At 40.0% G+C, this 24,229-nt stretch overlaps 1 protein-coding gene across 1 annotated transcript in view; it reads right to left on the minus strand.

The window, feature by feature from the left end:
- The window catches only part of RSF1 (remodeling and spacing factor 1), a 60,442-nt gene that overhangs the window by 34,600 nt on the left and 1,613 nt on the right, over nt 1–24,229 (minus strand). The window contains exon 2 of the mRNA XM_066175572.1: nt 1,521–1,612. Coding sequence (XP_066031669.1) covers nt 1,521–1,612 — 92 coding nt within the window. The remainder of the gene's footprint in view (nt 1–1,520; nt 1,613–24,229) is intronic.

Below are 24,229 nucleotides of genomic sequence, written 5' to 3' on the forward strand. Positions count from 1 at the left end.
ACACCTTTTCAGTTTTTCCTGGCTTTTGTGCCATTTCCCAGTACTCTTCCTTGCTTTTCTAAATTAATCATACTCCTTTGAAATGGGGACAACATTAGCATACCTTTCTAATTAGTTATATTCAAATTCCTTTGTTCTTCAAGGTTCCTTTGAACCAGTGGCCAGAATAAGCTTCGAGTTAGCTCTGGAGACTGTTAAATGAAGTAGAATTTATGAACACTTACTTGGTCTTAACAGGGGTGTGAGGGAGGGTTTCCTCACTGCTTCCCTGAAGAAGAATTTCCAAACTGCTTTGAAGAAGATTTTCCAAACTACTACCTCAAACTTGTTTAATTGCCCTGCTTTCTGCTTTACCACATAACTGGTAAGTGGCTCCAGTGGGGTACATAAGTTCATGAGTCAGAGTTGCGTTTTCTCAGTTTTCTGCAATGGTTTTTGGGTTTATTAAGGAATTTAACACAATTCAGTAACCACAGTACTTGGTAATACACAAAGTACACACAAGTTACATAAATTATTACATTACTATTTAAAAAAATTATCGAATGCTTTACAATCGGTTAACAGGCCAGAATTAACAAAGGCTCTTCAGCAGGTTATTCCTCAACACACTCCCAGCCCTAAAAACATCATCACCTTAAAGGGTACACAGACCTCAAGACAAATTTATACCTCTGCAGAGTTTATAGACAGCATTTAAGGGGGAGACCTGCAGGTGGATTTGCCAAGTGCCATTATTTGTACAGTTGCTATTACCATGATGCAGTATTTCTAAGCAAAATGTGATCACGGCTGTACAGACAATAACAAGATTACAGTTCTATGGATTAAAAGACACATGGAACACATCCAGAGGGGAAATGGTAACCTACTAATTCTGACTATCCATATATTTTCATTTTTGAAGCAGTGAAAATTATTTCAACTGGAAGCTATTTGTATGTAAAGTGTCAACAAAGACACAGCTGCAATTAAAATACCAAAACCGAATTCCGTAAAACAATGGGATGCTCTATTTTTACTGATGCATATTACATTTTCATCTTAGCTGTACCATTCTGAGCATGCAGATATAAATCACTGCAATACTTTCTTTTATTATTAACACATGCTATGAGACCTCTGTATGGTTCCTGTATGAATATCAGCCAAATCACAGTAATTAAATCATATTCAGACAAGTGATATACAAATGAACTGCTACTGTATCCATCTCTGCTCAATTTAACCCATTTTCAGGCTACTAAATCTTCTTTATTTAGGGTCTTAATACTCAAGAAAGTCTTTTCCTGCCAATTATGAGGGTGGACACACTTTCAACATGCAGAAGATGGTGCCTATTTTCAGAGATGTTTTTCCCACAAGCCAAGGCAGTCTGCAAGTTAAGCTGGGATCTGACGCATGCGTGTCGATGCTGGCACAGCCCAAGGCTCCTGTAGCTCATACCAGGCCTCGCTCACACAACTACTCAGCACAACCATATTACAGCACTGCAGATTAATACAACATGCATATTGTACCTTGATCAAGTATTTTTCCCATCTGTCTGCTGTGACAGACTTCCCAATCTTTCTCATCAGTTTCAAGTGAAGCTCCACCAATTCTTTTGGGACTGCAGTATGGAGAGAGAGAAAAAGAAAAATACAAAAAGAAGTGGTTAAGTCTGGTGCAAAAATTCATCAATGCTAAATACTGGTACCACTGAAACACTGTGACAAATTAAGACATTCAATAAAACAGAAACTTCAAGCCCACTGAAGAGCCACCCTGCAACTGAGAGATGGAGGAATGTTAATTTAATCACGAGTCTTTTTGTTTAGATTTACATTCAGGAAAATCACCACCCTTCAATTCAAGAATACAGACTTCAGTGATAAACCTGTGGAAATTCTGGCAGCGTTAAAACCACAACTGTACCAGAACTACACCAGTCAAACACCTACAAAAATACTACTGCAAGCAGCACACCTGCAGCCGCCTCTAGAAACCCCAAAGTAATATTCTGCCCCATGTCTGGAATATGACTGGATTCAAACTGTTTTTCACCAGGTGCATGGTATGGAAGAAATGTCCCTGAAACTCTGTTCTCACAGATGTAGCCTTGCTCTACACTAATGCTCTCTTGTACTGGAGGGACAAGAGAGGTACTCAAGATAAGGGAATTGAGGAATGGTTGCCAGAAGTGCTGTGGAGTACAGCTGCACCAGTGCTGCCACAAAATCAAAGTGTTCCAACCAAATGTATGCCTCTCTTAGTGTACACTCCTCAGAAACAATTTCAACAGCTTGTCTCAGCTCACATCTGTGATTTATAAATCAATTTGGCACCACCAAGTGGCAAATTTGCAGAACATTGATTTTTTAAGTTAATGAGTAGCATAACTTCTAAAAACCATGTAATTGATAATTATTAATGCAATTCTACATGCCCAGTGACATCAGCTTTCTCATCTGTAATTAGTTGAGAAAAACTTCAAAAATTAAGTTTTCAAGTATTTTTATTTCTCTACTCTTTGCATATAATTTTATGTTCTAAAAGCATTTTCAGCACTCCATGCACACACATGTTGAAAGTTTTAAACCCAAGGATTTTTATTCTCATAATTTATGATCATGATTTTTCTGCTGGTCCATAGCATTATTTGACACAGGATAAGCAGCAGGGACACCAAATGTGTTTGTTCTAAACTAGATGCCATTAGTATCTTCTTTTACTTCTTTTACTCATTTATACATTACCTGTGAGAATCTAGCTTGACTTCACCCAACCTTTCTTTGTCTTTCAATCAAATGCCTCAATTTCCAGGTGAACATACGGAGTTGCCAAAAAATCAGTTTGATTAAAATGCTTGTGTCGTTTCAGAAATAAAGGCATTTCACACACAAACTCCTTCAATAAATAAATATAAAAAGTACCAGCCTGGTACCCTCAAGGAGACCTCTTTTCACTGTAAATAATTCATAAGCAACAAGTGCTGACTTGTTCTCTTTCATTCCATTTGCATATAATATTTCCATTACATACTGAACACACCTGATACCTCTCTTTGCTTTTCCTGAAAACTGACTCTTTTCATGATTTTGAATTAACACCGATTTTAAAAGGAACAAAATCAAAGGTCTTAACCCCAGTAAGTGCCAAGCAGCTGGCACTAACAAAACCAAGTGCAAAGCACTTTATACACATGAGCAATTCTATCTATGTTAAGTCTCACAATTAAACCTCTGCTTGTGTTTGTGTGACATGGAACTGAGCCAGGGTATTCAGAATCTTGCTGCATCAAAACTTTTGCTCAGCATCCTTTTTTGTTTGTTTGTTTTTAATTAGACCTCTTTTTATGGGTACATACTGATAGGAATCCTAGTTGAAAGAAGCACAGGTGATTTGTTTCAAATAATCAAATTCTCAGTCACCACAAAAATCTCTGCTAGAGCTTTAGAACTAGAAAAAATGGAGAACATGAAAAAATTTAAAAATTGGAGTAATATGCACACTGTTGGATCAGCACGTCCTGTGAGTTATGTCAGCACCTACAGAAACCACACTTTTCTCAGCACTTCAGCTCTTGTATTTCTAGGCTCTTCATGATGCATTGATGTAATCACTTCTACAAACTTCACAAAACACTTCATATCCATTCTCTACTACCCTTTCAAGATGCTTTCCAATATTAATGACTGGATTTCTAGGCTGGCTTTTTGCCCCTTCCCTTCACCAAGAGGAATCCCACAGTACCCTCCTGATGTAATCAAGGAGGCAGGAGGTTTGGAAAAGAAAACTGATGTCTAGTTTGCTCTCTAGGGAGTGTGTGAAATGAAGCCTGACCAGTCACATGCCCCAACAACCACAGGAGCAGAAGCCTATAGGACTGAGAAACAAACTCTGTATTAAATCCAAAGTAATTGTAAATAATACAGGATGTGCACCTGACTCATTCAAAAACACCAGCTAAGGGAGATGGCCCAGCCAGGCTAAAGAGTAGTGGCAAACCTCTCCCAGAACACGTAGCTGGCAGGGAGCAAAATTGTGCTAGTAAACACAACTAATACTTCAATCCTCTCAGAATTGCATTGAACCTGCCTAACTATAAATTAATTTACTTTTGTTGAGACTATAGAAGAATTCCTGACAAGAGTTCATTGAGTTGAGACATCAGTAAGGATGATTTTTACAACACTGTTCTACCCTACATGTAAGAGAAAGAACATAACACCAAAGAGAATGAACGTAACAAATATTTTGGGTTGTGCTGCTGGCTGGTTTCAGCAAATAACAACAGTAGACTATCATCTCCTTTGCAAAATTTCATCCCCATTCATGTGGGACATGCATCCCTCATTTCAGGAACTTGTATAAGAATGTTCTGCATTTGTAAAAATTTCACATGAGGGAAGGAACGGCATCCTTCTTGTTTAACTGCCATTGTGTAAGGTTCTGGTCAAAAAAGCGTGATGGAACATATTAAAAAAAAAAACCCTCTAAATCTGAATTATTTTTTCAAACTTTTATGAAATTTTGATCTCTCTGGAAAGTAATACAGGAGTTCTCTAAAAAACCTTCTCAGAATATGCTTAAGCAGTGGAGAAAACACGAGGACTGTGCACAGGGCTAACAGCATTTGTACACCACTTTTGTGCTATTTCAAAGAATTGGCTATAATTAAACCATGGTGCATTCTGCTAGACATTCAATCCTTTTCATAGGAAGAAGTCATAAGCCAGGAAGAATGAGTCACTATATACAATTATAAGGTGTATATACAATTATAAGGCGTAACTCTGGTGGAGTTCAGCCCATTTGTTAAGCCCTACACTTCCCTGGAGGGCAGGCTGTCATCTGGGCCTCACACAGTATCCTTTGAACATTATTCTGCTTACTCCAGCATTTCAGGGAGCATCCTATAGATCAGTCACATGTCTAATAAATTCGGGAACATGAGAATAATTGAAATGGAAGAGAAAACATACAAACATGTGAAAACCCCATCATCTGGCTAGAAAAGCTGTAACTTTCAAACACCTACACAGTCACACATTAAAGACAACTTCTCATGCAACCACAACCCCATTTCACCACTACATATTTTCCCTGCCAAAATGAAAAGGCTTACAACTCACCTAAAAAACCCGGAAAACAGAGAATGAAAACAGAAAACATGACGAAGTCCTGAGTCCAACGGGAGGATGGGGGAATCTGTTATTTTGAAAATTATTATAAACAAAAAAAACCCCTTGGTATCAGGGCAGATCTGGAGTGCTGGACACAGGGAGGACAATCAGAACCATGATGCACACAGAGCACCTGGTACTGATGTGGATTGCAAAGCCTGTGCCTACTGTCCTCCTTCAGGGACCCAGGAAGAAAACACTGAACTCTTAGTGCCGGGGGACCTGGGGTGAAGGGAACAAAAAATAGAACTCTGGGATGCAAAGGCTGCTGGCAGTTTTCATGCTTCACAAACACAAACAGGTCTTCCCAGTTACACTAGTAAACCATTTTCCATGCTAACTTGTTTTGGCAAGTGGAGGAAATAAAATGACTCATAAGACATACACGGCAAATATTTCCATTAACCCTATGTTCTTTTTCATCCTTCTGCCTTGACCAAAATTACCTGTGCACACTATGAGTGCACTGTCAAATAACAGCACACCGAGCAAAAGGACAGCTGAGATTGATGAGATCATTAATGATTTCCCACCTCCTTTCTGCTAAGGGAAGGCAGCTCTCAGCAACCTGCACACAGCTCATGTGGATTAGCTACTGGCACCCTGCACAGAGTTTAATGACAAATAGGAGACGGATTCCACCCTGCTCAAGTCACTCTGCTGTGAGTGCCAGAGGGAGCTGTCCTGGAGGCACAGGGCAAGAGCATCTCCTCAGACATCAATAAAGAGTCAGTACGTGGCCACAGTGAACAGGCTACTGTGGATGCCCCACCCCTGCAAGTGTTCAAGGCCAGGCAGGATGGAGCTTGGAGGAGTGTGGTCTAGAGGAAGGTGGTGTGGCCCACAGCAGGGTGGCTGGAATGATCTTTAGGGTCCCTTCCAACCCAAACCATTCTATGACAATTTACCACTTAGCTCACCACACACTGACCACGCCGTTAATTCCCTTTATAGACAGGTCCTTAGGCATAAATTTGCTTAAAACCAGTAAGCTGCCTCCCTTACGAAAGGCACCAGAGTGCCCAATAGACATGTGACCATATTTCCAGCATCTTTAATATTCTCCATTATTTCTGTGTGAAGTCTGAGGCAGAAAACATCTGGTCTTCTGCATTAGTTTCAACCAAAGAGAAGTCACTCATCTGTTTCATTAAACAACTAACAAACACTGAGTAGCAGAAAGGGAATAGTATCTCTCCTTTGGTACCAGCAATGGTTTATGATAACATAAATATTCTTCTTGAAGAACTATCTAATTTGTTTCTTATCTCAACTCAGCATAAGGAAAATGTGAGATCCTTTCAGTTATTCATAGAAGTTTATAGATCACAGAGAAAAATGGCAGCCTTGGTATGAACTTGGCATGATAAATAAATGGAAAAACAAAACCTCCTAGTTTGAAACCAGGCAAGAAATTTCAGTAAACCCCTGATAAAAAATTGTGGCAATAAGGAGCCCCATCTTCACACAGTAAGTTTGGCATAAAAAATAAATTGGAATCATGTGACCTCATGAGAAAAAGAGCAGTTGTTCCTGTTTGAAAGGACAATCTAAATACCTTATTTTCTGAGTCACCTGATGAGTCTTATCCTAACAAACTGCGTGCCTACAAAAAAAAAAAAAAGACACACAGGAAAGGGAAAAAAATGAAACTGCTCTCCCTCCTGAGTGAATGAAAAGAGCAATTAAACATGCTGTAATTAAACCACAGATCAAAACAGAATGAACAAGTCACCAAGTAGCAGTTTTATATCCTGTTCCTAGAAAGATTGTTGGCAGGCTTTACAAACAAACAAACCATATTTAAATGACATTGTTATCCTAGGAAAGCACTTTGAAATCTGGATGCTCACCAGCTAGATCGTTTTCACACAAATACCCGAGTACATTTATCTCTCTTATCTGTACAAACGCGTATTAGAAGACTCTCCTCTCACCTGGACTATTCAGAGCATGGGTCACTCTAACATTAGCCAGCAAAGATCAGATTTTTATCCTGCTGCTAAAGCCCCTCCTACACATTCCCATGCTAGGAGCCCAGCACACCACCTCTTTCACTGCTGCTTGCAAATGAATCGTGACCAACATGGAAAGTGTTTTGAATTGGGACCAAAATGCCTTTTCTACCCCCAGCTCTTTTAGTAAGTTGCATCACCAGCACAACAGACCTTGCTAGCAGAGTTGCATCCTGACCTCATCACATCAGTCCAACCCAGCATTGTCAAGACCCAGAAGTGAACCATGTCCCCAAGTGCTGCATCTACATATCTTTTAAATACATCCATGAATGGTGACTCCACCACTTCCCATGACAGCCTGTTCCAGTGCTTGACAACCCCTTCCATGAAGAAATTTTCCTAATATCCAACTAAACCTCCTCAGCACAACTTGAGGCCATTTATTCTTGCCCTATTGTTTGTTACTTGGGAGAAGAGACCAACCTCCACCTCGCTGCCACCTCCTTTCAGGTGGTTGTAGAGAGACAAGGGCCCCCAAGTCTCTTTTTCTCCAGAATAAAAAAATCCCAGTTCCTTCAGCTGCTCCTCCCCAGACTTGTGCTCCAGACCCTTCAGAGTCCTTCTTTGGACACACTCCAGCACCTCAATGTCTTTCTAGCCCAAACCTGAACACAGGATTCAAGGTATGGCCTTATCAGTGCCCAGTACAGGGGACAGTCATTGCCCAGGTGCCACTGGCCACACTACTGCTGATACAGGCCAGGATGCCACTGGCCTTCTTGGCCACCTGGGCACACAGTTGGCTCATGCTGGCTGTCAACCAACACCCCCAGGTCCTTTCTTGAGACGTAGATTCCCTAACACTCTTTTCTAAACCCATAGCACCACCTTGAGTGCCCTTTCCTCCCATATCTTCTATTCTACAATCTTCCCTTGTCTAGAGTTCAACCTGATCATGCTTTGCTTTCCAATGCTCACACTACCATCAGTCACCCTCTCACTGTATATGAAACTGAGATTAAAAAAATCACTTTCATTGTCATCAGCATTAATTCCAGCTTCAAGAGTTAAGGCCACCCCAAAGCAAACAAAATCCCTGGAGAGCTGTTCTTCAGCAGCCCTTTAGCAGACAGAAGATGGTCTAGTCTTCCACAATCCCCGCATTTCATTCTCTGGCTATTAAGTGCCTAGGAATGTTGGGGACTTTTTAAGCCAATATATTATAAGGAACAGCAGAAAGGTTAACAAAAGCAGCACTGATGTTAGAATAAAGCATAAAATTTAGCAAGAAAAGCATGCTGTCCTGTGCAATGAAAAGGAATAGGAGGTAGAAGAAAAAAAGAAAATTACTTTGAAAACAATGCAGGAAAAAATAGCACAGAACCTATTTTAGAAACTGGAAATAGTCCAGGAAAGACAGCATATGAAATCCCAGTTTACTGACTCAAAAAATGTATTGAATAAAAAATGGGCTCCAGTCCACAAACTTAGGACATATGAAGAGCAAGTAAGACAAATCAAGCTGTGGCAGCAATATGCAAACAAGCAGACTACCCTTAAAAACGGGTACCGAAAACATCTGAAATTGTCACTGATTGCCACTGCTGGCAGTTTATTCACGTGCAGTGACAACACCATACATTTCTACTGTAAAATTAAGTGTACTTGACTTGCTGATCCTTCATTTGGGCATATGCAAACCCTGATTGAAAGTGCTGGGACCACACCTCACGAAAGCAAAGCCATGGCAGCACAGGTATCTTTTATTCTAGCTGGTAGAAACAGGACACTAAAATTACTCCCAGGATCCTTCTGCTTGCCGTTGCATCTCGGTCTCCAATACAACCAAGATTTTTAAATCCAGAACAGAAAATCCTCTTCATTTCCTTCCTATAGCCCTTAACTACGTAATTACAGTTCTCAAATAAAGTGTAGGTATGACAAAGGTGACAAGTAATTGTAAAGATTACAATTTAGGAGTGGATTCTGGAGTGCTTCACAGCTCCTCAGTGCAAGTATGCATCTCCATGGCTTCTGGATACACTGGGGTAAGTTCACTTCAGAGAAATTTCAGTAGTTAGCTTTGTTTCCCATTAGAAGCAGGCAGAGATGAGCTGCAGTGGGGGGCATCAACATGCCCAATTCAGGCACTGGGAGCCAGCCTTTATTGCAGAATACCCATGCCCATTCTGCTCGTGTTAGGCACAAAGGTGTCCTACAGAAAGCACAAGTGGAGTTCAGAGCTGTACCAAAAAGAACAAGCAGGTTGATCAGAGGGGTTGATCCAACTCTGCAATAAGAAACATTAACAAGGCACATATTCAGAGGCACAAGCCCTCTCCAGAAACGTCGCTAGCAAAAGGAGGATTTACATCCCGATGTCAGTCTGGACTGAGGCACTTGCTGGCCACTACAATCATGGAGGATCATATTTGCAGAAAGGATGTAAGCAAAAGAGGCCGAGAAGGCAATGTTCACCATGCTCACCTTTTGATCTAACACTAACAAGTTGCACAGCCATTCAAGTGGTAAAATTTAATTCAGTGTCTTTGTTCACTCTCAGATCAAAATTACAGCTCCTTCTCCTAAGAGGGTGGGCCAGACAGAAGACAAGCAATCACAAAAGAAATGTAAAATTCAACAGACCAAAGAAAGAAGAAAAAAACCTGAGTATAATTCCTGTGAAAAGGAGCTGGAGCTTTCATTCCTACACCAAACTCCTGGAATTTTTGTGCTATTTTGCTATTAAAAAAATAGGAAAGGGCAGCAGCAGAGCAGTAGGATTCATCTAAGCAAATGTAGCTATTCCATAAAATCCATTAACAACCCACATAGAGAAACACGTTTGGAAAAAGTCAGTGCATCCTGAAGTAAAACATCTGAGCTCTGCTAAATACATTTGGAGAGATTAATTCTGTTATAGAGTATATGGCACTTTTTCCAGTGAAAACCACCTCTTTCAGCTGGGGAACGTCTTAAAGATATAGGAATATTACCAGTTACTGGAGGTGGGTATATCTCATTCTTAATCCCTCCCCTAAGATCTTACACTCCCCATTAGACACAGAATTACCATTGCAGATCTGACTTCAGCTCCCACAATTTATCTGTGCACAAACATTTCCGGGAGACAAAATCAAATGTCTAAGCATGGCAGCGCATAACTTCAGATGAAAGCTTATATCCTGCTATGTTAAACTAAAGCATCCTCAGTGCAGTGAAAAAAGTGTTTAGTACACATGAGCATAGAGTTGTATACATCACAACTCACCAGTTAAGAAGCTGTCAGCTTTACTTTAGCTTTATACACTTAATGAACACAACAAGCAGCTTTTAACACTTTCTGTTAGAGGATAAGGTGAATGAAAGACCTTTTTCACGCCATTATATGAAAAGCAGAAAATGCTCGTTAATCCCTTACTTTGTTTTGTTACTAGACACATCCCTCTGGTGTCAATTTTTGCCACATTTCTCAGGTACTGTCCAAGTGTGAATATTAATAGCATTAACAGATGGAGGATGCGGATTATACTACAAAATCACTTTCTCCCATATCTCTCACTTGAATAAAAAGGCAGTATTAAAAAACTCAGGTTGAATAAAAGCCACTTTTCTAAAGCAAGTTTCATTCCCAAGGTTATAATTCCTCAACCTCCTTTTCAGATGGAAAAAAACAACCAACCAAAAAAAAAAAAAAAAACCAAAAAAAAAACAAACCAAACCACAAAAACCAAACAAAAAAAAAACCCCAAAAAACCAACAAAACACCAAAAAACAAAACAAAACAACGCCAAACCCTGGAACACCAAAGAACCCCAAGTATTTATCCTCTTCTATGCATCCCATGAGATCTATTATAAATACATTTCTGTCCTTTTTCAGACTTGATTTTAAAAATAGTAAGTTTTTTCTCTAGTCACTGGTGATCCAACTTGCATTTCAAATAAAACTCACTTATACTCTGGGATTCACCACTTTATCTTTCATTTACCAACAATTTTACCAAAACATTGCAACAGGTAAATATTTCTTTGTAGCTTCTCTGTTGCTGTCAAATATTGCTGACATGTTTGTTTTGAAAACCTAATCTTGCAAACCATCATCTTTTTCATAGTATTTTTATTTCCTTGACCCTAAAGAAGTACAAGTATGAAACTACAGTGCAGACACACATTTGATGCTTTTCAAAACATCTGGCAGTGATGAACTGGTGCAGAAACATTTGAGTACTACTCAGTAAGCATTTGGTATTTGACAAGCAGCAGCTTCATGTGAGCATGAGGTTTTTTTAAGGATCAGGATAAGCAAACTTTGAAGGTGAAGCCAAAGCAAGTCATTCTGTAATGCAGAACACGCTTCCCTGTCAGCTGGAAATAAGTAACTGCATGCTTGCTCTGCTCTAAGGTAATATCAGTTCATTAATCTATCAGCAGTGCAAGTGAAATTTTAAAATAGGTTATAAAAATATCAGATATCCAGAATGAGATGCATCATATCTCAGAGACTTGGGCAAAACAATCATAACAGAACAACATTTCCAGCAGCTGACAGATTTCTGTCAAAGGTATCAGTCACAGAGCTGGATGAAAGTCATCCTACAGATGAATTCACGATCCCAAACAAAGAATTCTACAACTTTAACCCAATTAGCACAGAACTTGAGGGTCCTTTAAAATTGTTTCAGAGCTAGTAGCAACTTTTTGCCCATTGCATCTTAAGAAACCCAGGAAGCATGTGAGAATAGAAATTTAAGAAGCAGAATTGTCCAAGACAATTGTCTGACAAAGTGCTAATAGTACAGAAAAACAGCGTGGGTTTTCACCCACTTCCTTAAGTCTAGATCTAAAATGAAGACTGCTTTAGACTTAAAGAAAATCACTACTTATGTCCTCTTGAGAGCTGGTAAAGATTCACAGAAGTTTCATTCCTTGAAACGCCCAACTCTTAGGTATGAATTTCTATGAGCAAACTCATGTTTTGACCTGTCAACACTATTAAAATATCTACCCCGTTAACATAATTCTTTTAATTGAAGAAACGGTTGTAACTGTGGGGCTGCTGCAGCTTCCCAGGGGAGCCAAGACTGATAGCTTTGGGGCTGACATTACCTCCTGTCTGTCCAAGCAGCCTCAAAGCCTCACAACCCTTTGCCAGACTGGCAGCACTGTTGCCTCTCCTGTTGCCTCTCAGTAACTCGGGCTCAGCTGCCATCAGCCACCTCTTACACAACATTTAGTCTGAGCTAGAAAGTAAGACAAGGGTAACAGCCTGAAGGGACGCTGATTTTGTAGTTACCATTTCCATAATGCCTGCCATCACTCAGTCCTCATGTCTGAGATACAAACGCTCCAATCTACACAACCACAGGTCGATGCTTATCAGGATCTGAGAAGAAACTGGTAGCTTGGGCTGCAGACAGATGGAAAGTGCCACAAAGTAACCCAAAGACGCAACAGTTTCTGAAAGCAAAAAACTTCTGCCATCAAATCCCTCCCTTCCCATATAAGACAAAAAAGACAGAAAGGAGGGTGAACACGCTGAGCAGTAGAAATGGGTGAGAGAGCATGGCACTCTGAAAAGAAAACGAGGAGCCATGGTGCACATCACTCGATGTGACAGTGACTACCAGCAGCTGTTTCAGAAGGTGCATAAAGAAAAACCACAGCACATGTAACAAAATGACCTGCCCCTAGGTTAGCTTCAAATCACCTTTTCATAGAGCCTGGTTTAACATAAAAGCAAGAAATTTTGTGTTCTTAGTTTTATTTTAAAATATTTTCACTACAACTCAACGTTCATCAGTTTCTAAATATTTTTGGGCTCTGGCCTCAGTAACAATTTGCAGCAATCAGCTGCAATTACAGAACACGTGAAAAGCATCTAAATCTCAGATACTTTTGAGTTTCATTCAATGCAATATTTTTCTGGTTTTACAATATAAAAGGAATGCAAAACTCTAGGAGCCTTGCTTTGAATACTTTTCAAAATGTCCTCTTAAGTCAAAAGTATAAGATGACACAGTCAGTCCTCCTTCCTCTACATCCCAAATTACCATTCAAGGTGGTGCCGACACTGCTGAGCACTGAAATCAAGACAGAGCAAACAAGCAAACAACAAAACAAGAGGTAGATACACACACTGAAAATAATATATCCCTCAAGTTTTAGCATGATTCTCAGCCCACTCCTCATGCTGTTATTTTGTTAATTTTAAAACTCCATATCTGCGTTAATAGGCATGCCTTCCTGACTTACCACAACACTACCTAGAGTATTTTGTTGAGCTAACAGCTAATTTAAAATACTCTGGGATGTATTTGTTATACACATTTTCTTTTATAATGCATACTTACAACTCTCCTTCATTTGCAGTTTTGTTGCCCATTGGCAATATTTTATCGACAGCAGTGTTTCCCCTTGGGCTGAAATAGCCATATTACACCTTGATCTTTTTAAAAACAAATCCTGTCCTTCTGATCTCTAGGCAAATGAGATTACTTGCCCATGCTATAAAAAAAAATTTAAGAAATTAGGAATTCTACTTCATTTATACTACAGCGACCAATAAAAAATAATCTGTTTTGAGAACCAGCTTCCTGTTATTTAATCAGTTTAAGGTTTATGATGGTGCTTTCCCTCTGAACTGATGACCACTCTGGACACTGGCTCACGTTCAGTGGTTGACTCACCTTGAGGGATGCACCCCCTCCTGTTCTGCCAGGCAGGGCTGTCAGGGCTGGACAGAAAGCAAAGTCCCTCCTCAACAAGTCCTAACTTAAAATCAACAGCAAGAACACAGACCACTGGTAACATCAGTTTGCATTAACATGCTGGGCTGTAGGCTGCGAAGGCTAAAAACATTCTCCATGCCTCACCTGATTCCTCCTGCCACAAAGAATAACGTCAAAGAAAGGGCCGGGCATGAGAGCTACTATCTGGGTCATGCCACGTAAGGTTGCTCTGGAATGCCAAGACAACCACCTTAACCAGTGTCCTCCTTAAAAAGATGCCATCTATATGTAAGCATATGTCAAACATGAGCCATCTATCTTTGCTTCGGAAGAACTACCCATGCTTTCAAAAGGAAACAGCAGAATATTTCTCTCTGGAGAATAACTACTACAACTATTAGAACCGTGAAATTACTATTTCATAAGGTTTATCAAAACTAGATGTAAAAGCCCCTTGCTTTTGATTTCCTAAATCTTTGCTAAAGTGTTTAAAACATGCTAGTCACTCTGGTTTCCATTTCTTTACTCAAATAGACACAGATTTTTTTTTTTTTTTTACCAGCTGTAGTTCTAAACCCTTTCAGAAAGCCAAGCTAATATCTAATCCAGGCAACTCAGTATTAACCATGTTCCACATAATTTCCTAATACATCAGTTTTATCATATTTTATCATTACTGCCAGAAAGGCAATAAAATCAAGATATCACAAATTAGCCTAATAATGACACCTTATGCAAAGAGGTTATTTAAGTTCTCAGTAACATACTTATTTTAATCATTGTATTGTGGCTGATGATTTTAGCCATCCATGTCTCCTAGATTTTTCTTTTTTTACATAAGATGCTTTTCTGTCCACATGTTCTGCAAATTCCCCTTGGACTTTTTAGCTTCCTTCTTTCTACTGCTAGCTATGAATACATTCTCCTCCTGGACTTCAGCAGGATTAGATTTCCACTTTCCAAACAACTTCTACTCAGCACACAAACCGACCCTTAGCCCTTAGGCTTTTCCTCAACATCCTACGCCCATTTGTCCAACCTGCATACAGAGACATCTACAAGCTTTGTGAACATGCTCCATCATCCAGGACATAGTGCCTTTATTCCTTGACTTATGACTACTCCTTCTGGTCTCCCTTTTTTACAGTTAGGTCCTTCAAAAGTTCCCCTGTTGCCATATCAGTTTTTCTTACCTGATGCTAAACTTTCTTAACCTTCACACACGGTGCTACTAACATGTTATTTAGGAGATCAGCTAATGCTGTCTGCTACAGATTTTGTCTAAAATTAAATATACATTTCACAGGATGATTTTTTCCACTTAATGGAAGTGTCTTTTGCAAAGCAGGGCATTTACATGGCCACTTTATGCCAGCTTAAACTGACCCCTCCCAACTACCACCTCCAGGAAATACTGGGAGGAGGGGTTCAGTGTTCCTTTTTGTTGTTGTTGCATCCCACCACACACCTCTCCACCTTGGATGCTTTATTGCAATATATTGTTGATAAGTACAAGAACACCACACAGCAGGCTCTGGGATCAAACTAAAATTTCCACACTTTATCATTCACTAATTAATACAGCTTTTGTGAACCATCACAGTTTGTTCTCAGGAGGAAACCTTTATAATCCTGGTAGTCATTAATACTAAAAGGCAATAAATGTGCCCTGGCACTGGTGCTCCTAGATAGCTGTAGATGAGTTGGAAAATAGCCAGGGCAGTACCAGAGGGACACTGAGGAGAGTAGGAAATAAAGTGTTTACTTACACACAAACCTAAACAACCAGCTTTATTCAGCATACTACTGGTTCAGGACAACTGTTAGGATAGAAAAATGGTATAGCACTAGAAAACAAAAAAAAAAACAGGCAGAGTTTCATGCTGATAAGCACCATTTTCCTGGAAAAGAGGATTTTCAAGATTAGGTTAGGTAAGGTACAATTTGCTTCCTACCCATTCTTCAAATATCAACCAAGCCTGTGAGTTCTAGGGTAAAAGATGCATTTTTCTCCAAAGTACTAAAAGACCTAAACGACCATAATGGAACGAAACTGAATACTAAAACAGAACACAGGAAAAGTAGGCCCTCTCTCACTTAGAGAAATTGTCTTCCCCAAACCACTAGACATCAACATGCTCAGAATTTCTACAGTAGTTCTGAGAAATTCTCTGCTGCTTGAGCTTCAAGAGCTTTGTTTAGCTCTTGGGGAATATATGAGAGACTGACAAATGCTAGAGGCTACTAATACCTGTTAATGCTAAAATGTTTGTCAAGTTTTACAGATGAGTTGAAGCAAAGTTCATTGATTTGGAGAAAAAAATGGAAGAGGAGAAAGAGTATTGAAAAAGGGTCAGCCTAGATCTTAGACCCTTAGAAGGGTCTTCACTAAGATCAGCTTCGTGTTATGAACAGCCACACACTCTGCTATACCACAACTGGAATACTATGCTCTTACTGCAAGGCATTGAGGCAGCAGTGAGCACATAGCCACAGCATTCTTCACTGGCATTATTCATCATCTTCCCATCACCTGCCCCTTCCTGACAGTTCAGTAGTTCCTGTCCTCTGCTTCACCCCACACAAGGGAATTCTTTCTGTCACTGTGATCAGGAGTAGTCAGCACAGATTCATTAAATCATGCTTGACCAACCCAATTGGCTTCTACAATGAAACAACTACCTGGATGATGAGGGGAGAGCAATGGATATTGTGAATCCTTTAGCAAGAATTTTGACACTGTCTCTCACAACATTCTCATAGACAACCTCAGGAAGTGTGGACTGGATGAGGAGACAGAGAGCTGGAACAGCAGATCCCAAAGGACCATAATCAGCAGTACAGGGTCTAGTCGGAGGCCTGTCACTAGCAGTGTTCCCCAAGGTTCTATACTGAGCCCTGTACTGTATAACTTATCCATCAATTATTTGGATGAATATCTCTGCAGCAAGTTCGCTGGTGACCAAAGCTGGGAGGAGTGGCCAACACCCCAGAGGGCTGTGCAGCCCTTCAGAAGGGCCTTGACACATTGGAGAGATAGGCAGAGAAGAACTTCTGAAATTCAACAAAGGCGAATCCAGGGTACTGCACCTGGGAAAGAATAAACCCAACAGAGCAGCACAGGCTGGGGGCTGATCTGCTGGAAAGCAGCTCTGCTCCTTCCAGAGAAGAACCTCGTGGACAACAAGCTGTCCATGAGCCAGCAGTGCCCCTGTTGCTAAAAGGGCCAATGGTATCCTGGGGTGCCTTAGGGAAAGCATTGTCAGCAGGTTGAGGGAGGTGATCCTGCCCCTCCCTCAGCCCTGGTAAGGCCACATCTGGAGTGCTGTCTGCAGTTCTGGGTTTCTCAGTGCAAGAGAGACGTGGAGCTCCTGGAGCAGGTCTTTACTGTATGGATGACCAAGCACTAGAACAGGCTGCCCAGAGAGCTTGTGGAGTCTCCCATTGGAGATATTCAAGAACTGTCTGGATGCAATCCTGTGCAAAGTGCTCTGGGATGACCCTGATTGAGCACAGAAGTTGGACCAGATGACCCACTGTCTTCCCTTCCAATCTGACCCGTTTTGTGAATCTATAATCTAAATGTCAGCTTCGGGAAGAGCTTGGAAGTGTATGTTCCAAGCAGTGGGCACTAATACTTGTAACATGTCTATCAGCCAACTGTTCTTACACTAGACAGTGTAAGAACTAATACAGCTTGAAGTAATCCCAAACAAGAGAAAAGAACTTCATGGTAAGTGCTGAAAACTCAGGAAGACCCTGAACTAGAAAGGTGGGTGCAGGGAGAATATTCTGAGAAACTCTTAGAGCTTCTGCAGACCTCTGAAGTTGGCCAAGGCAAAGTTCTGATGGATTGCTGGATAAAACATAACCTCCACCTTACATGCAATAATGGGGTCACACACAATTCACTTTGATGTTTATAAAGTTCTCCAATACAAATGTACCATGGTACAGCACTGCCATGGAGCTTCTTTCACTGAACACCATCTCACACCGGCCACACAAATTTCCACCTGCGTTCCTGGTTCTTATACACTTGTCCTGAAATAAGCCTTAAGACTCTGACTTGGCAGTAACACCAGAAGCTTTTCCTCCAGTTCTGTACCATCCAAACTGCATTGGAATTCAATAAAGCCACCTACTGAGAGCATCGAGCTCTTCTTTGATAGAGGCACATGCTCCAACAGAATCTGCATAATCCCTAGGAAGGCTGAGCTTTGTGAGGAGGCCTCAGATGCTCCATAGCTCAACTGTGCCTGGAGAGCAATGTCCCAAGTTTCTTCTTTCCATTCCATATGGCATTCTGCCATCTCTTTCAGATGGGCTATGTGACTGGAAAGAGACTGAACTGCTTCTCTCACTGGAAGTACACTGTTTTCCTGGCTTCTACACTGGATCATGAGATGTGGATCTACCTAAAACTGCATTGACAGCATAAATATGAAAGCACACTAGGATGAGCAGACATGCCAGCTCAACACACATAAAGATGTGAAGTCTCCCCATGGAAAAACTAACAAAACAGGAATAGTTATGAGATAGTTGTTTCCAAGATAAACTTCACTTCTTAAATGACCACCTGAAAAGCATGTGTAGATGTGGCACATTGACCTTAACATCAGACTAATCTACACTGACTGAAGTGTAGACCAGACAAGTTTATTCTGCATTAGAGACTTATTTGCCATGAAGTCAGCGCAGGAATGATCCCCTGCTACTTACTTTCTCCAGATTTAACCCTGTCATGCTGATTGAGGATATCAGCTCCAATCCACTGGAGTCTACCTTCAACAAATGATTTAATTTGGTGTTTAGAAACATGACTGTAGAGCCTCCATCACTGCAAAAAAAATGAAACAAGCACAGAAGAAATACACCAAGCTCTAAAGTTCACTAACTACACATTTATTCTCCAGCTGTTAGGCTAGAAATGCAGCATTTTACTAGCAGGTGGTAGATTAATGGCTTTGACATAAATGTTTTGGTTCAGTCCCTAGATGCAAAAAGAAGGCACTGTTATATACTGACATTCCACAAATACAGTCAGGTCAGCCTGCATTAAGGTGATAAATACTTGACTGATTCAGAACAGCAGTTCAAATTTCTGATTCACAAAGGAACGGGTGCAAAAAGACTTGAACACTCAGGCCTGCAGAGCAGATGAAAAGTGTCACCTTCTGATACAGCTTTAGGGCAGAAGAAAGCTTCTAATGTCAATACAGCCACACATTTAATATGTTAATGAAGGTGCAGCAATATGCAATGTGAGAATAAACTCCACCCACCCAGCATTACAGACACTTCCAACATTGTAAGTCAGAACTTGGCATTTTTGTAAAAGGACACCACATGAATTAAACCTTCATCGAAACCAGGTAATAAATCTTATGTACAATATCAATTATTAAATTTAAAGTGAAATTCAATGTTTGACAGTACTTCCACATCACATTTATCACCTACTTTTAATACTAACCAATCTACTGTGGATATTATGAGTTACTGCAACCTATCACAACTTTACCTAAGAGTCACATCAAACCCTGTCACATTAAACTCTTGATCAATAGTACACAAACATGTTTGATATCAAACATTAAATACAAGAAAAAAATCAATTACATCAACAGAACACCATTTTACTACCCTTTTCATTGGCAACACAGCTGATCTTAACCTTGAATGTCTGTCAAGCTACTTGTCATTAGATAGGGTTGCCTTTGCTTGTTATACTAAACAACTACAAAGCTTCTCCCATATATACAAATCTTTCTCCCATATATATACACTCAACAGCAGTTTAAGTCAACCTTAACTGTTAACTTCTTTGGAGAATGAGAACCCTTGAGCCTATCACTGTATTGCTTTATTGCTTTCCAGAGGTATTGGAATGACAAAAAAAAAAAAAAAAAAAAAAAAAGGAAAAAAAATAAAACCCAAACATAACCTACTGAAAACAAATTATTTCAAGATCCAAATTAATTTGAAAAAATGTTTTAAGTGTCTAGAAGATTCAGGGAAAATACAGCATCTTATGAAATATAACTTACTGCTTTGAAGCATGGTAGGCCCCAAGACTTTTTTGGGGGGGTCTACAGTGTAGTAACAGGTATTCTTTACAAATAGTTTGCACAGATTTTCCATAAGCTGCCTGCCATTAACCTAAGCACTCATTATAAAGACAGAAAAGGGGAAAAAAGATCCAGAAAAATGAACCTCCTACCAGGCATTTGCACCTCACCACATCTTTCTTTAAATCATTTTAACCCTGACCAACACAGAGTGGTTTTATTACAACACTCCAAACAAACATAACACATTCGTGCGGAAATTGAGCAACAATCTTCCAGGCTAGGTCAGTCTGTCAGGGTGACTGTCAAGAGTCAAAGGTGATAAAGAAGTTTGAGTTGCAGTGAGAGTACGGAAGAGTGCTTCAGATTGGAAATCCACACAAAATTCACTTGCTATTTTCAAGTCCACCTTTAGCACGATCTTCACCAACAAGATTTTGCTGCAATTTTACTGAAAGAACACACAAGGCATGTGTGCTTGCGACCATTTCAATGAGGAACAAATCAAACGCCACACTGCTAAGAAAAGGCTGCAGAAATCGATGAGCTAATGCAGCCCAGCACACTTTGGAAGATGCCATTCACCTCCGGGAGAGCTTCTCCCATTCACACCCCAGGGAAGCTGGCAGACCAGGGAGTGCTCTGCGTAATCATGTGTAAAATTAGATTTCTGTTGTGCAAGCTAACATTCTACTAATATTTTCATTCACAAGAGACCAAGTGCTTAATTAACATTTATACCGATTCTCAAGCTATTTACCAACACAAAGGAGGTAGTGACTTGATGGTATGGTTCCCTAAACACAGCCCTAAATACAAATAGTTTTTGCTCCCCTCCTGCACATTTTTTACTATTTGAATTTGCAACTTCTCTTCTACTGAAAGTAATAAATCTCTCAAGGAAAAAAAAAAAACCACCCAAAAAACACCAAACCAAAAGGGAAACAACCCTGACTAAACAAAAAAATCCCAAGCAAACAAAAAAGCCATATACAGCATATATTTGTAAGAACAAGGAGAACAAGCATTGCTTTCTTGTGATATTTTGTTCCAGTTTGCAATTTTGCCTTTGGAAGCAAGCAGAGGAAACGGAGAAGCAGTACCACAGCATAATGCAGGATGATCTGTATTATTACCTTAGTTTTGCATCTTAAAGTACAGCAATAGGGTTGTAATAACAGCTCTCAGCCACCAGAAGTTCCAGCTAAAATCACATATTGGGTTCCTGCGGTGGACTTGGAGTTAATATTCTTCATAGTAGCTGGGATTGGGATTTGTTTTGGATTTGTACTCAAAACAGTGTTGATGACCCTAGAATGGTTCGGGTTGGAAAGGACCTTAAGGATCATCTAATTTCAACCTCCTTTCATCAGCAGGGACATCCCCCACTAGAACAGCTTGCTGAGAGCTCCATCCAACCTGATCTTGAACACTTCCAGGGAACGGAGCAGCCACAGCTTCTCTGGGCAACCTTTTCCTGAGAATACCAAGTTGCTTTTGTTGTTGCTGAGCAGTGCTCACAAAAAGCCAAAGCTTTGCTGCTCCTCACTGACCCCACCAGCGAGGGGGCTGGAGGGGTACAAGGAGCTGGGAGGGGACACAGGCAGGACAGCTGACCCCAAATGACCCAAGGGATCTCCAGACCATACGTATGGTGTCAAGATCAGCATGTAAAGCTGGGGCAAGAAGGAAGACATTGGTTATATTCATAACCATGGCATTTGTCTTCCCAAGCCACCCTTACCCGTGATGGAGCCCTGCTGTCCTGAAGATGGCTCAACACCTGCCTGCCCACCACAAGTGGTGAACAAATTCCTCATTTTGCTTTTCCTAATAAACTGGCTGCCTCAGCCCACTGCTTTGCTCACTTTTCTCCTTCCCATGCTCTCCCCCATCCTACCAGGGGACAGTAAGTGAGTTGCCAACTGGGGTTAAACCACAGCAGTTGCTTTAAAATAAACCCTATAAAAAACAATTTACTTTCAGAGGCAAATCAACTAGCAAATTTTGTGAGTTAACACATCTTGACACTCAACTTTACTCCTTCCTAAGACATTCAAGATCGTCAAAACGGCAATCCAAGTCACAACATTGTACTTAAAGCAAGAACAAGCACCCACAAAGGCAAGATAATTATTCTTCATAAAATAAAATCTTCACCAGATAACTACAGGTCATATTACTTTTTTTGAATGGTTGCATCTTTTAAATGAGCCACCAGCCAGAGAAATTAAGCTATTTTACCACAGAGATTTTGTAAGTAGCAGACTATTTCCAGATCTATCAGTTTATCCCATTATTCAACAGCAATGGGTGAAATCAACACCATACATTCTTATTTTCCCAATCATGTATGTTTTACATCACCCACTAAATCCCAACCTGTGTACAGTTGGTCAAAGCTTCCAACGTACTACTAACAGAGGTTCATTTGATATCTCCATTAGTCAGACTACTGTTGAAAACTGTTCATACCTGAGCACTGCTGTCCCTACCATTTGTCTTGAAATTCTCAGTTAAGGAGAGGTAGTACAGCGAAGTTTAAGTGCTGTCTATGTGATAACAAAAAATCTAAAAACCCTCTAAGAAATAACTGATAGCTTCCTAGCTGTCAGCATCTGCTCAGCATCCCTCTCTGTACAGAAATGTTATACCTTGCTTCCTTAATAATGAGCATGTACTTTGTTCTAATTGTTAACAGGGAAGAAAATATGACTGCTACAAAACTACTGAACAACATCCAAACGTAAGGTCCTTGCTCTCCTTGGGGCTCCTAATATAAAGGAAGTAACTTTTGCTGGCATCTCCCAGGAGTAACTCTTCAGACAAGACAATATAGGCCATGCTTAAAAAAAAACCACAAACAAAAAAACCCACAAGAAATAATGCATTTTTAAACTGCTGAGCATCAAAACTGTTTTAAAGATAATTAAGGAAACCCTCAAACTACTGATTCCCTTCCTTGACTAATATGACTTCATATGAAGAGGAGTCACAAATAGGTGCTATGTCACAGTTGAGATTTAAAACATGCTCCAGTTTCTAAAATTTCAGGAGAAAAACCTTTGAGTGTTTCAACACTCTGAGGTTCTGTAGCTTTCTCTTTAGATTTTATTATGTCACTGCAAATATACCGTCAAGCAATGCTGGTATCAAAAGCGAAACTAACTACATTACAAGCTGAAACCAAAATCCTTTTGCATTCCAAGGAAAACTACATACAGTTGTAAGTAAATAACAGATGTTAAGAAACAAAAGAAACTCTTCCATTTTCCACCAGTGTTTATCAACTTAATGACATGTACCCTTAAAAACACCACCTTCAGGGCTACTTGAAGTAAAAGTCATGTAGAGAAATCAAGTCACTGCAGCCATTTTCCCAAAAATGTAAAACATACCAGGTAATAGTGTGTACCACAGACCAAGCCCAACAAGTTGGTTTTATCAAAGGAAAAGATATCCAAGACACCCACCAATTATCAGACAAAACATCAAAAATTATCCAAGTTTGTTTTCCACACTTTCTCAGAGATGAGACTTATCTCTACAATTGCATCAGCTACACCAGGCACAAGCAAAAAACCCCAGTACTTCAGACATGACATTTTCAGAGGTTGCATCTGCTCCCATTTGGAGGGGCTATTCTAAAGCAGGGAGAATAACCTGTCCCTCATCAAACAGGAAGGGCAATACAAAGAAAAGTTTAAAAATTTGACAAGTATCAAATCAACCCATAAAGCAAACTCCATAACACAAGTCATCTGAAATCTTTTAATAAAAGAATCATGCAGTAAACACTGCCTTATTGACAAACCCCCTCATGCAAGTAGAAGTCATCAGAAATTATGGTGTTTGGATTTTTTTAAATAAAATGCATGTTTTTACAACACAGGCCACCATCTCATCCTTTCAGTTTAATTTATGCCGCAGTTCACACAACTAAATTACTCTTACATATCCGCTCACTCTGTGCCACACAGTAGGACCATTAGTTTTCTTTGCAGACATCACTTTAAAATTACTGTTTTCACTAAAAATTCAAACTTTTAAATGCGTTGGTGGCTTTTATTAGTAAGTTTTGCAGCAGTTTAACAAAACAACATTTTTTCTAAATAGGTTTCTCAAAACCAAGACAGACCTTTATAGAGTGCAAGAGGTACAGGAGTGGTGGGAAACTGAATCCAAATATACGTTTTCTACAAAGCTAACCCTGTTTTAAGAATTTTGTTGATTTCAGCTGTCTTTTTCAAGTTCACAGACAACACGAGGAGAAAACACATTCATCATGTTTCATTCTGT

Source organism: Chamaea fasciata, unplaced genomic scaffold (assembly GCF_029207755.1).
Source record: "Chamaea fasciata isolate MVZ Bird 193981 ecotype frontalis unplaced genomic scaffold, bChaFas1.0.hap1 SCAF_2, whole genome shotgun sequence".
Classification (NCBI taxonomy): Eukaryota; Metazoa; Chordata; class Aves; order Passeriformes; family Sylviidae; genus Chamaea; species Chamaea fasciata.